Source organism: Chiloscyllium punctatum, chromosome 2 (genome assembly GCF_047496795.1).
Source record: "Chiloscyllium punctatum isolate Juve2018m chromosome 2, sChiPun1.3, whole genome shotgun sequence".
Lineage (NCBI taxonomy): Eukaryota > Metazoa > Chordata > Chondrichthyes > Orectolobiformes > Hemiscylliidae > Chiloscyllium > Chiloscyllium punctatum.
In genome coordinates, this window is record NC_092740.1 from 22632593 (window position 1) to 22645746 (window position 13154).

Consider the following 13154-nt stretch of genomic DNA (forward strand, 5'->3'; position numbering starts at 1 on the left):
GTACCTCTTATGCTCGCATTCAAATCATTTATGTAAATGACAAAATATTGAGGACCCAGCACCGATCCTTGTGACACTCCACTGGTCACAGGCTCCACTCTGAAAAACAACCCTCCACCACCACCCTCAGTCTTTTACCTTTGAGCCAGTTCTGTATCCAAATGGCTAGTTCTCCCTGTATTTCATGCGATCTAACCTTGCTAATCAGTCTCCCATGGGGAACCTTGTTGAACACCTTACTGAAGTCCATATAGATCACATCTACCGCTCTGCGCTCATCAATCCTCTTTGTTACTTCCTCAAAAAACTCAAACAAGTATGTGAGACATGATTTCCCACGCACAAAGCAATGTTGACCATCCTTAATCAGTCCTTGCCTTTCCAAATACATGTACATCCTGACCCTCAGGATTCCCTCCAACAACTTGCCCACCACTGACGTCAGGCTCACTGGTCTATGGTTCCCTGGCTTGTCCTTACTACCCTTCCTAAACAGTGGCATCACATTAGCCAACCTCTAGTATTCCGGCACCTCACCTGTGACAATCGATGATCTAAATATCTCAGTAAAAGGCCCAGCAAGCACTTCACTAGCTTCGCACAGAGTTCTAGGGTACACCTGATCAGGTCCTGGGGATTTATCCACCTTTATGTGTCTCAAGACATTGAGCACTTCCCCCTCTGTAATTAGGGCATTTTGCAAGGTGTCACCATCTATTTCCCTACAGTCTATATCTTCCATGTCCTTTTCTGTAGTAAATACTGACGCAAAATACTCGTTTAGTATCTCCCCCAATTTCTGCGGCTCCACACAAAGGCCACCTTAGAACATAGAACAATATAGCACAGAACAGGCTATTCAGCCCTCGATGCTGTGCTGACCTGTGGACGTTTCTCAGCTCGTCCCCCTACACTCTCCCAAAATTATCCATGAGCTTATCTAAGGATTGTTCAAATCTCCCTAATGTGGCTGAGTTGACTACCTTAGCAGGTAGGGCATTCCACGCCCTTACCACTCTCTGTGTAAGGAACTTGCCTCTGACATCAGTCTTAAATCTATCACCCCTCAATTTGTAGTTATGCCCTCTTGTACAAGCTGACGTCATCATCCCAGGAAAAAGTCTTTCTCTGTCTACCCTATCTAAACCTCTGATCATCTTGTATGTCTCTATCAAATCCTCCCTTAGCCTTCTTCTTTCCAATGAGAAAAGTCCCAAGTCTCTCAGCCTTTCCTCATAAGTCCTTCCCTCCAGACCAGGCAACATCCTGGTAAATCTCCTCTGCACCTTTTCCAATACTTCCACATCCTTTTTATAATGGGGCGACCAGAACTGTACACAATATTCCAAGTGTGGCTGCACCAGCGTTTTGTATAGTTGCAGCATGATATTGCGGTTCCGGAACTTAATTCCTCCACCAATGAAACCTAACACACCGTATGCCTTCTTAACAGCACTGTCCACCGGGTGGCAACTTTCAGGGATCTATGCACATGGACTCCAAGATCCCTCTACACATCCACACTACCAAGAATCTTTCCATTGACCAAGTACTCTGCCATTCTGTTATTCTTCCCAAAGTGCATCACCTTACATTTAGCTGCATTGAACTCCATTTGCCACTCCTCAGCCCAATTCTGCAGTTTATCCAAATCCCCCTGCAACCTGTAACATTCTTCCAAACTGTCCACTACTCCACTGACTTTAGAGTCGTCTGCAAATATACTAATCCATCCATCTATGCCTGCGTCTAAGTCATTTCTAAAAATGACAAACAGCAGTGGTCCCAAAACAGATCCTTGTGGAGCACCACTAGTAACTGGACTCCAGACTGAATATTTTCCATCAACCACCACTCGCTGCCTTCTTCCAGAAAGCCAGTTTCTAATCCAAACTGCTAAATCACCCTCAATTCCATGCCTCTGCATTTTCTCCATTACACTACCATGTGGAACCTTATCATAGGCTTTACTGAAGTCCAAGTTTACCACATCAACTGCCCTACCCTCATCTACATGCTTGGTCACCTTCTCAAAAAACTCAGAGGTTTGTGAGACATGACCTGCCCTTGACAAAACCATGTTGACTATCTGAAATCAAATTGTTGCTTGCTAGATGATTATAAATCTTATCTCTTATAATCCTTTCCAAAACCTTTCCTACAACAGAAGTAAGGCTCAAATGACAAAGGCAAAGGCTCTGCTATCTCCTCCCTAGCTTCACAGAGAATCCTCGGATATATCCCATCCGGCCCAGGGGATATGTCTACTTTCACTCCTTCTGGAATTGATAACACCTGTTTGTAACTAACCTCAATTCTTTCTAGTCTAATATCTCGTACCTCATTTTTCTCCTCTACAATATTCTCCTTTTCCTGAGTAAACACCGATGAGAAATGTTCATTTAGCACCTCTCCGATCTCTACACAGTCCACACTCAACTTCCCATTTCTGTCTTTGACTGGCCTATTCCTACCCTAATCATCCTTTTATACCTCACATACTTATAGAAAGCTTTAGGGTTCTCCTTTATTCTATTTGCTAAAGACTGCTCGTGTCCTCTCTTTGCTTTTCTTAACTCTAACCTTGCTGATCTTTGAGGGGCTCAATTTTCTCCCTAGTTACCCTTTTGTCCTTAACGTATTTGTAAAAACCCTTTGGATTCTCCTTAATTCTGTTTGCCAAAGCTATCTCATGTCCCCTTTTTGCCCTCCTGATTTCCCTCTTAAATATGCTCCTACTTTCTTTATACTCTCCTAAGGATTCACTCGATCTATCCTGTCCATACCTTACATATGTCTCCTTCTTTTTCTTAACCAAACCCTCAATTTCTTTAGTCATCCAGCATTCCCTCTACCTACCAGCCTTTCCTTTCACCCTGACAGAATTATACTTTCTCTGGATTCTCGTTATCTCAATTTGAACGCTTCCCATTTTCCAGCCGTCCCTTTACCTGCGAACATCTGCCCCCAATCAGCTTTTGAAAGTTCTTGTCTAATAATATCAAAATTGGCCTTTCTCCAATTTAGAACTTCAACTTTTAGATCTGGTCTTTCCTTTTCCATCACTATTTTAAATCTAATAGAATTATGGTCGCTGACCCCAAAATGCTCTCCTACTGACACCTCAGTCACCTGCCCTGCCTTATTTCCCAAGAGTAGGTCAAGTTTTGCACCTTCTCTAGTGGTTACATCCATAATGAATTGATAACGTTCTGAATCAGAAAATTTTCTTGTACACACTTAACAAATTCCTCTCCATCTAAATCCATAACACTATGGCAGTCCCAGTCTACATTTGGAAAGTTAAAATCCCTGACCATAATTACCCTATTATTCTTACAGATAGCTGAGATCTCCTTACAAATTTGTTTCTCAATTTCCTTCTGACTATTAGGGGGGTCTATAATTCAATCCCAATAAGGTGATCACCCTTTCTTATTTCTCAGTTCCACCCAAGTAACTTCCCTGGATATATTTCCAGGAATATCCTTCCTCAGCACAGCTCTTTCTTAATAACTCTATAATTGGCCTTACCTAACTTGAAGACTCTGGTTTGACACCTGAGTTACTTTCCCTCAAACTGAAATTGAGATTGTACCCTGTTGTGATTGCTACAAGTTAAAGGATCCTTCACTGTGTAACCCTGTTTGGGCAACATCTGAGGAGCAGGAAAATCGAAGTTTCGGGCAAAACCCTTAATCAGGAAGGTTCCCATCATTCCTGACGAAGGGCTTTTTGCCCGAAATGTTGATTTTCCTGCTCCTCAGATGCTGCCTGACCTGCTGTGTTCTTCCAGCACCACTCTAATTTCGACTCTGATCTCCGGCATCTGCAGTCCTCACTTTCTCCCTGTGTAACCCTGTTGTTAATCCTACCTCAAATGACATTACTAAATCAAAAATAGCCTGCTTCTGGCTAGGTTCTGCGATGTCCTACAGTAAAAAACAATTTCTGATGCACTCTACAATTTCATCTTCCATGCACCCTTGTCCAGAAGGTTTGATATGCAGATTAGTATCACAATGACAATTGTAACGACCTTCTTGCTCATCTTATATTCTGATTTATACTTTGTCCTACAGTGAGGCCTACCATTCTCACCTGTGACTTTCTACTCTTGCTATTCCTTATTTCCATCCAAACTGATTCTGCATCAGGATGCATTGGACCTCTATCATTACTCCCACTGGACTGATAACACCCCTTAATAAGCTACCTCACCTTTTTTTTCCTTTTCACCTCGTCTTCTGGAATGTTAAATGCCTTTGAATATTGAGTTTCTAATCTTGGTCACTCAGCTATTATAGAGATATGATTGCATCAAGTCATATTCATTTATTTCTGTTTGTGCCATTATCTCATCTAACTTGTTACAAAAGCTGCATGTTTTCAGATGAAGAATCTTAAACTTTGACTTTTTACCATTCTTACTTGTTTTAATTTCTGCTACACTCTCTATATATTTCCTACCTTTTCTTGTCACACTTTTATTAGCAGTTGCCTTTCCACTACCCTGCAACTCAACTCTCTCGTTTCTTTTTTACATTCTAAATTTCCCTTCAATTGAACCCACTCTTCCCACTAAGCCATTTAAAGCTGTTTCTATAAACCTAGTTCCACAATTTGCCAGACACAGTTTGTAATATGACTTACACAATGCCTATCACAATAGATCAGCTCTCTATTTGTTTCCCTCGCACTAACATCAATTGCTCCTTGAATTGGAAGCCATTTCTCCCACTCCAATCTTTGAGCCATGCATTTACCTCTGCAAACATAGTTCCCTTTTGCTAATTTGCCTGTGATTCCAGTAGTAATCTGGAAATTACTGCCTTTATAATTGTCGTTCTGCTTTTTAATTTAGCTTCAAGCTGCTCATAATTCCTTAGCAAAACCTCTTTCCTAATCTTACTTGTATCATTGGTACCTACATGGACTACAGGATCTTGTGCTCCTGACCCCATCTTCCTCCCCAACCCAGAAAGTGTCTTGAACCTTGTCGTCAGGTAGGCAGCAGAGCCTTCAGGACTCTGTCTTCACTGCAGAGAATAGTATTAATTCCCTTAACTGTGCTATCTATCAGTATTACTACTATATTCTTCTTTTCTGCCCCAACTTGAATGATACTCCGGACTATAGTGGTGTGGGTAGTTTGCTTAAGTAGAGCCAAATTGTTCAGGAGAGATGTTAGGAAGACTTCTATGTACAAACGTTGAAGCTAGATTAGTTGTTAAACATTGGATAAAAAATTAGCTTGATGGCAGGAGATAAAGTGCGGTGGTAGTAGGTTGATTTTTGGACTGCGTGCTTGTGACCTGGAGTATTCCGCAGGGGTTGGTGCAATGTTCACTGTTGTTTGTCATTTATATAAACAATTTGGATAAGAATATAGGAAACATGTTTTGTAAGTTTGTCAATGACACCAAAATTTGGTGATATAGTGGACAGTGACGAAAATTAGCTCCGAGTACAATGGAATCTTAATCAGCTGGGCCCATGGACGAAGGAGTGGCAAATGGAATTTAATTTTGATAAATATGAGGTGTTGCATTTTGGTAAGACAAACCAGGGCAGGACTTGCATAGTTAATAGTAAGGCTCAGGGGAGTGTTGTTGAACAGGGGTTCAGGTACATTGTTCCTTGAAAGTGACGTCACAGGTAGACAGGGTGATGAAGAAGGCATTTGGCACGCTTGCCTTCGTTGGTCAGAGCGTTAAGTTTAGGAGTTCAGTTGTCATGTTGCCACTGTTGGTTTGGAGGTCATTTTTGGAGTACTGTGTACAGTTCTGGTTGCTCTGCTCTAGGAAGGATATTATTAAATTTGAAAGGGTGCTGAAAAGATTTACAAGGATGTTGCTGGGACTGGAGGGTCTGACTTATAAGGAGTTATAAGTAGGCTGGGACTTTTTTCCCTGAAGTGTAGGAGGTTCGGGGATGACCTTTATAGAGGTTCATAAAACCATGAGAAACATAGATAAGGTGAATAGCAAAGGTCTTTTCCCTCGGAAAGGGGAGATCAAAATTAGAGGTTATAGGTTTAAGTTGAGAGGAAAAAGATCTAAAAGGGACCTTTGGGTCTACTTTTCCATGCAGAGGGCGGTGCATACATGGAAACAACTGTCAGAGGAAGTGGTAGAGGCAGGTGCAGTTACAACCATTAAAAGACATTTAGATATGTCCAGAATAGGAAAGAAAGGTTTTGGGATATGGGTTAAATGCTGGCAAATTGGGCTACTTTAGTTGAGAAACCTGGTCAGCATGGATGAGTTGGACTGAGGGGTCTGTCTCTGTGCTGTATGACTTTATCACTCAAAGGTACTAAAGAATGGCAGGTGTAAGGAGTTCAGTCACAGATCTCATTGAATGGCAGGACAGGTTTGAGGGGTTGAATGGTCTACTCCTGTTCTTATGGTTGTGACAGGCACCATTTAAATACAAGATTCTTTTTTTCTTGTTTACTTTCTTTGAAGTCTTTGTTCCACTAAAACTAATAGTAATATTCCACTACTCCTTACAATTGTAACTTTCACTCTGGTACAGTTTTTATGTGCTTCTATATTGCGACTGCCAAAAAAACTCCGTGCTCTAACTCAAATCTAGTCAATGTATTGATCAAATTTGTCATTGTTAATTTGGTTTAGTTTTATATCGCTCTCCTTATATAATATGTGCTTGGAAGGTTGTAAAGATGTTTGAGGTCATAAAATATTTGTGATTAAATTTTCATCTCTGAAAGCCAACCAGTTAGGCTTAAATAATGATGGTAGTTATATATGTGTAGTTTTTGTCAACCATCCTTGCAACAAAAAGCATTTGTACATGTCTGAGATCTGTGGCCCATAAAAAGTAAGTCTTCACTGGTTGTATAGCCTGTGTTAAGATTCTGATACCATAGTTGCTGATGGAAAATGTGCTAACCCTTTATGTATAGCTCTTAGATAAATCAAAAACATTTCTTATTCCAGTTTTTTTCCCATCATCTTTTGAAGCCAATAATCTGTGCTGACAGCTTCCAGTAGGTCATCTAGAAACCCAACCTAGATTCATGTGTATAGACAGTGAATGGTGACAGATCAAACCTCCGATTTCCTGCTCTGCGTGGTTTCATTAGTAGAATCAATGCATTTAGCCAGAACAGGGAGCTTTTAATTTTATTTTTTGAAAACATCTTGCTGTTGCATGTTATTACTTAGCAGCTGGAGCAGATGTAGAGGCTGGACAATAATGGGTTAATCATTTGAGTCCTGGCTTGTTCTGTTAAAGATATGTCCCTGTAGCCTATTTATGGCAGATGCTTTCTGTTTGGCTCCAGTAAGGAAAATGTCAGCTGGTATCATTCAAGCTACACAAAGCCAAAACTTCGCTGACAACTTTCATCGCTTAGCCCCAGAATGTTTTGGTTGAGGAAGGGGGAAGGATTACGGCCACTGATAATTATAGGATAGATTTTGTAAATAAGTTCAGGATTACATTAGCCAGCACTACAAATAAAATAGACAGAATTAAACATCAACTATCAAATGCTTTTGAAGTTCATATCATTTGAAGTTGATTTTGCTTTTATACGCATAGTTAATGACTGCAGAGTAGAAATTTATTGCTCACTAACTGGATCTTCACATTGAACGAAAGGCTAACCACAGTAGCAAATGTTGTACTTCAGGAAAAGAGTTAGTAATTTTTTAATTAGAGACCAGGTTTATAAGACAACTATTGCCAATGTATGGGAACAATTATATTAAAACGTCAAGATATCCAACAACAAAATAAATTCAACTGAACTAGAGAGTATAACCTTTTGAATTATCATCCATTCTGGTCAACTTGTTATGGTTTGCTTTCTGTTTATGTTGAGACATTGAGCTATAATTGTACGTCAACTTAGATTATTTTTTGAACAGCGTGCGTGGTCTTTTATTAATGCCCCAAATTGTTCTATTCCAATTAAAATTTAGTTCCCTAAGATAAAATTAATCTTTTATTTTTATTGAAAATGAGTCATATCAGGCTCAGTTAACACTGTTTTTCTCTCTCCATACTTGCTGAGTTTCTCCAGCATTATTTTATTTCAGATTTCCAGCATCTGCAGTATTTTACTTTTATAAAATTAATTTTTCCTGGTGTAATACTAATGAAGATGCTTCAAAACTCTAACTTATACTGTCTTGAGTTTGAATTCTTGAGTCTTGATGAGACAGATCTATGCTGAAAAGAAAACAAAGTGTAAAAAGAAACAATTTGCACCTTTACTAATTTGCGTAGTTGCAGTGTTATTTTCGAACCAATATCCAAATACAGAAAAGCATTCTATTAATATAAATCTACAATGAGAAAAATGTACATGTCTCTAATGTAAATTTTTAAGACATAGTAAATGACAACAGTGGCACAAATCTGACTTGACATTTAATGAGTAGTCATGTACATTTTCTCTCCAGACCTGAATGCTTTAACATGATCAGGTCCAGGCTCACTCAGTGCGTTTGAGTACACAGACCTTTGGCTCAATATAGCTACAACACCAGATTATGTAAATTGTCATTTCTAAATAAAGTGCAAATTAATAGACAGTTTAGGTCCAGCTGTTGGTTGCATTTAGTAAGCTTAATGTAGGAAGTTAGCTAATGATAGTACGACTAAACAGTTTAAGATTTAATTTTATGTTTTGTAGTCTTGCTAAGGGTGATCCTGCTGCCTTTCTGCCAATCATCAGTTATGCCTTCACTTCATACTCCACTTATGTGACCGAGCAGCTACTAACATCTGGAGTAGAACTTACGGGAAAGAATGACTCACGTTTTCTCGATGCCATTTATAAGGTACAACTGTTTTTGTTGGTGAGCCATGCTAAACACTGAAGCTTCTGCATGCTAGATTTAATAAGTGGAAGAAATATAATTTGTTTCGTCTTTTTGTAAATTAACTTTTGTCTGCATGTTTGGCCTGTAAATTTCTAAGCTTAAGTTATTGAGATAAGTTGAAACTTCATGTGGCGAGATGTACAAGTGTATATTACATCCAGTAATTTTTGTTTACTCTTGACTTTACTCCTTTGATTTTCTTTTCTTTACCCTGCTTCTTTTGTCAGTAAGCCATCTGCAGTCTCTGTTATTTCCTTCCAAATAGTCTTTTGTCCTGTGTGACCAAAGCTGTCCTGAATCCTAAAGGTTCAGTGAATGAATGCATCCAATTTTATTTTATTTCATTTTATTTTGATCCTTCCCTAGCTTGGTAATACTAATTTAGTTTTAAAATATCTGTACTGCAACCTTGGCTTAAAACATTTAAATTTAAGCTTAATATAGTATCCAAATCCAGGAGCAAACCTGTGATCTTCCTGGCTTGTGCACGCTTTCACTGAGTTAGTGGGAGTTCTCCCAAATGAAATGTTCACAAGTTCATTTAGATGATTTTCGATGGACACTCATACTGTCTTTCTCTTTCATTCATTCACCACTTCTTCCCTTTACTTCCATCTTATCGGTCACTTCTTGAAAAGCATAAATTAGTATAGTTTGGAAGTGAAAAATTTAGCGTCACATTTTATCTCAATAAACATGCCTTGAGTGTGTTGTTTTATCATTATTGTCATTCATGAATATGATCATTCATAAACTTTTTGTCTTCAATTGGCTGATGGTCTACTTCTCTTCTGTTATAATTTTCCTTCTTTGGAAATGTGGAAGGCAAATAATTGCACGGGTGGACTATGGGGAGCTACCATATCAGCTATAACAGCAATTAATAGACAATAGGTGCAGGAGTAGGCCATTCTGCCCTTTGAGCCAGCACCACCATTCATTATGATCATGGCTGATCATCCTCAATCAGTATCCTGTTCCTGCCTTATCCCCATAACCCTTGATTCCACTATCCTTAAGAGCTCCATCCAACTCTTTTTCTTGAAAGTATCCAGAGACTTGGCCTCCACAGCCTTCTGGGGCAGAGCATTCCATATACCACCATTCTCTGGGTGAAGAGGTTTCTCCTCAACTCTGTTCTAAGTGGCCTACCCCTTATTTTTAAACTGTCCTCTGGTTCGGGACTCACCCATCAGCGGAAACATGCTCCCTGCCTCCAGAGTGTCCAATCCTCTAATAATCTTATACGTCTCAATCAGGTCCCCTCTCAGCCTTCTAAACTCAAGGGTATACAAGCTCAGTCGCTCCAATCTTTCAGCATAAGATAGTCCCATCATTCCGGGAATTGACCTCGTGAACCTACGCTACACTCCCTCAATAGCCAGAATGTCTTTCCTCAAATTTGGAGACCAAAACTGCGCACAATATTCCAGGTGCGGTCTCAGGGCCCTGTACAGCTGCAGGAGGACCTCTTTGCTTCTATACCTACTCTTGGGAAATAAGGCAGGGCAGGTGACTGAGGTGTCAGTTGGGGGAGCACTTTGGGGCCAGCAATCATAATTCTATTTGTTTTAAAATAGTGATGGAAAAGGATAGACCAAATCTAAAAGTTGAAGTTCTAAGTTGGAGAAAGGCCAATTTTGACAGTATTAGGCAAGAACTTTCGAAAGCTGAGTGGAGGCAGATGATCGCAGGTAAAGGGACGGCTGGAAAATGGGAAGCCTTCAGAAATGAGATAACAAGAATCCAGTTAAAGTATATTCCTGTCAGGGTGAAAGGGAAGGCTGGTAGGTATAGGGAATGCTGGATGACTAAAGAAATTGAGGGTTTGTCTAAGAAAAAGGAAGCATATGTCAGGTATAGACAGGATAGATCGAGTGAATCCTTAGAAGAGTATAAAGAAAGTAGGAGTATATTTAAGAGGGAAAGCAGGAGGGCAAAACGGGGACATGAGATAGCTTTGGCAAATAGAATTAAGGAGAATCCAAAGGGTTTTTACAAATATATTAAGGACAAAAGGGTAACTAGGGAGAGAATAGGGCTCGAAAATGCGTTGCTGGAAAAGCGCAGCAGGTCAGGCAGCATCCAAGGAGCAGGAGAATTGACTCCTCCCTTCCTTTTAGCTTAGCCTGCTGGACACACTTTCCTCATTCCTGAAGAAGGGCTCATGCCCGAAATGTCGATTCTCCTGCTCCTTGGATGCTGCCTGACCTGCTGCCCTTTTCCAGCAACACATTTTCAGCTCTGATCTCCAGCATCTGCAGTCCTCACTTTCCCCTCGAAGAGAATAGGGCCCCTCAAAAATCAGCAAGGCAGCCTTTGTGTAGAGCCACAGAAAATGGGGCAGATACTAAATGATACTAGCCATTTTGCGTCAGTATTTACTGTGGAAAAGGATATGGAAGATATAGACTGTAAGGAAATAGATGGTGACATCTTGCAAAATGTCCAGATTACAGAAGAGGAAGTGCTGGATGTCTTGAAACGGTTAAAGATGGATAAATCCCCAGGACCTGATCAGGTGTACCCGAGAACTCTGTGGGAAGCTAGAGAAGTGATTACTGGGCCTCTTGCTGAGGTATTTGTATCATCAATAGTCACAGGTGAGGTGCCGGAAGACTGAAGGTTGGCAAACGTGGTGCCACTGTTTAAGAAGGGCGGTAAAGACAAGCCAGGGAACTATAGACCGGTGAGCCTGACCTCGGTGGTGGGCAAGTTGTTGGAGGGAATCCTGAGGGACAGGATGTACATGTATTTGGAAAGGCAAGGACTGATTCGGGATATTCAACATTGCTTTGTGCATGGAAAATCATGTCTCACAAACTTAACTGAGTTTTTTGAAGAACTAACAAAGAAGATTGATGAGCCCAGAGCAGTAGATGTGATCTATATGGACTTCAGTAAGGCGTTCGACAAGGTTCCCCATGGGAGACTGATAAGCAAGGTTAGATCTCACGGAATACAGGAGAACTAGCCATTTGGATACAGAACTGGCTCAAAGATAGAAGATAGAGGGCGGTGATGAAGGGTTGTTTCTCAGACCAGTGGAGTGCCACAAGGATTGATGCTGGGTCCACTATTTTTCATCATTTACATAAATGATTTGGATGTGAGCATAAGAGGTACAGTTAGTAAGTTTGCAGATGACACCGAAATTGGAGGTGTAGTGGACAGCGAAGAGGGTTACCTCAGATTACAACAGGATCTGGACCAGATGGGGCAATGGGCTGAGAAGTGGCAGATGGAGTTTAATTCAGATAAATGTGAGGTGCTTCATTTTGGGAAAGCAAATCTTAGCAGGACTTATACATTTAATGGTAAGGTCCTAGGGTGTGTTGCTGAACAAAGAGACCTTGGAGTGCAGGTTCATAGCTCCTTGAAAGTGGAGTCACAGGTAGATAGGATAGTGAAGAAGGCATTTGGAATGCTTTCCTTTATTGGTCAGAATATTGAGTACAGGTGTTGGGAGGTCATGTTACGACTGTACAGGACATTGGTTAGGCCACTGTTGGAACATTGCGTGCAATTCTGGTCTCCTTCCTATCGGAACAATGTTGTGAAACCTGAAAGGGTTCAGAAGAGATTTACAAGGATGTTGCCAGGGTTGGAGGATCTGAGCTACAGAGAGAGGCTGAACAGGCTGGGGCTGTTTTCCCTGGAATGCGAAGGCTGAGGGGTGACCTTATAGATGTTTACCAAATTATGAGGGGCATGGATAGGATAAATAGACAAAGTCTTTTCCCTGGGGTCGGGGAGTCCAGAACTAGAGGGCATAGGTTTAGGGTGAGAGGGGAATGACATAAAAGAGACCTAAGAGGCAACGTTTTCACGCAGAGGGTGGTACGTGTATGGAATGAGCTGCCAGAGGATTTGGTGGAAGCTGGTACAATTGCAACATTTAAGAGGCACTTGGATGCGTATATGAATAGGAAGGGTTTGGAGAGATATGGGCCGGGTGCTGGCAGGTGGGACTAGTTTGGGTTAGGATATCTGGTCGGCATATCTGGGTTGGATCGAAGGGTCTGTTTCCATGCTGTACATCTTTATGAGTCTACTCAATTCCTCTTGTTATGAAGGCCAGCATGCTATTAGCTTTCTTCACTGCCTGCTGTACCTGCATGCTTGCTTGCATTGACTGATGTACAAGAACACCTAGATCTCGTTTTACTGCCCCTTTACCTAACTTGACTCCATTTAGGTAGTAATCTGCCTTCCTGTTCTTGCCACCAAAGTGGATAACTACACATTTATCCACATTAAGCTGCATCTGCCATGCGTCCGTCCACCCACCTA

At 40.8% G+C, this 13154-nt stretch overlaps 1 protein-coding gene across 5 annotated transcripts in view; it reads left to right on the forward strand.

Annotated features, from left to right (window-relative positions):
- The window catches only part of cep44 (centrosomal protein 44), an 80939-nt gene that overhangs the window by 14688 nt on the left and 53097 nt on the right, over positions 1-13154 (forward strand). For all 5 annotated transcript variants that reach the window (XM_072594574.1, XM_072594573.1, XM_072594575.1 and 2 more), the window contains one exon: positions 8672-8819. In XM_072594574.1, coding sequence (XP_072450675.1) covers positions 8672-8819 — 148 coding nt within the window. The remainder of the gene's footprint in view (positions 1-8671; positions 8820-13154) is intronic.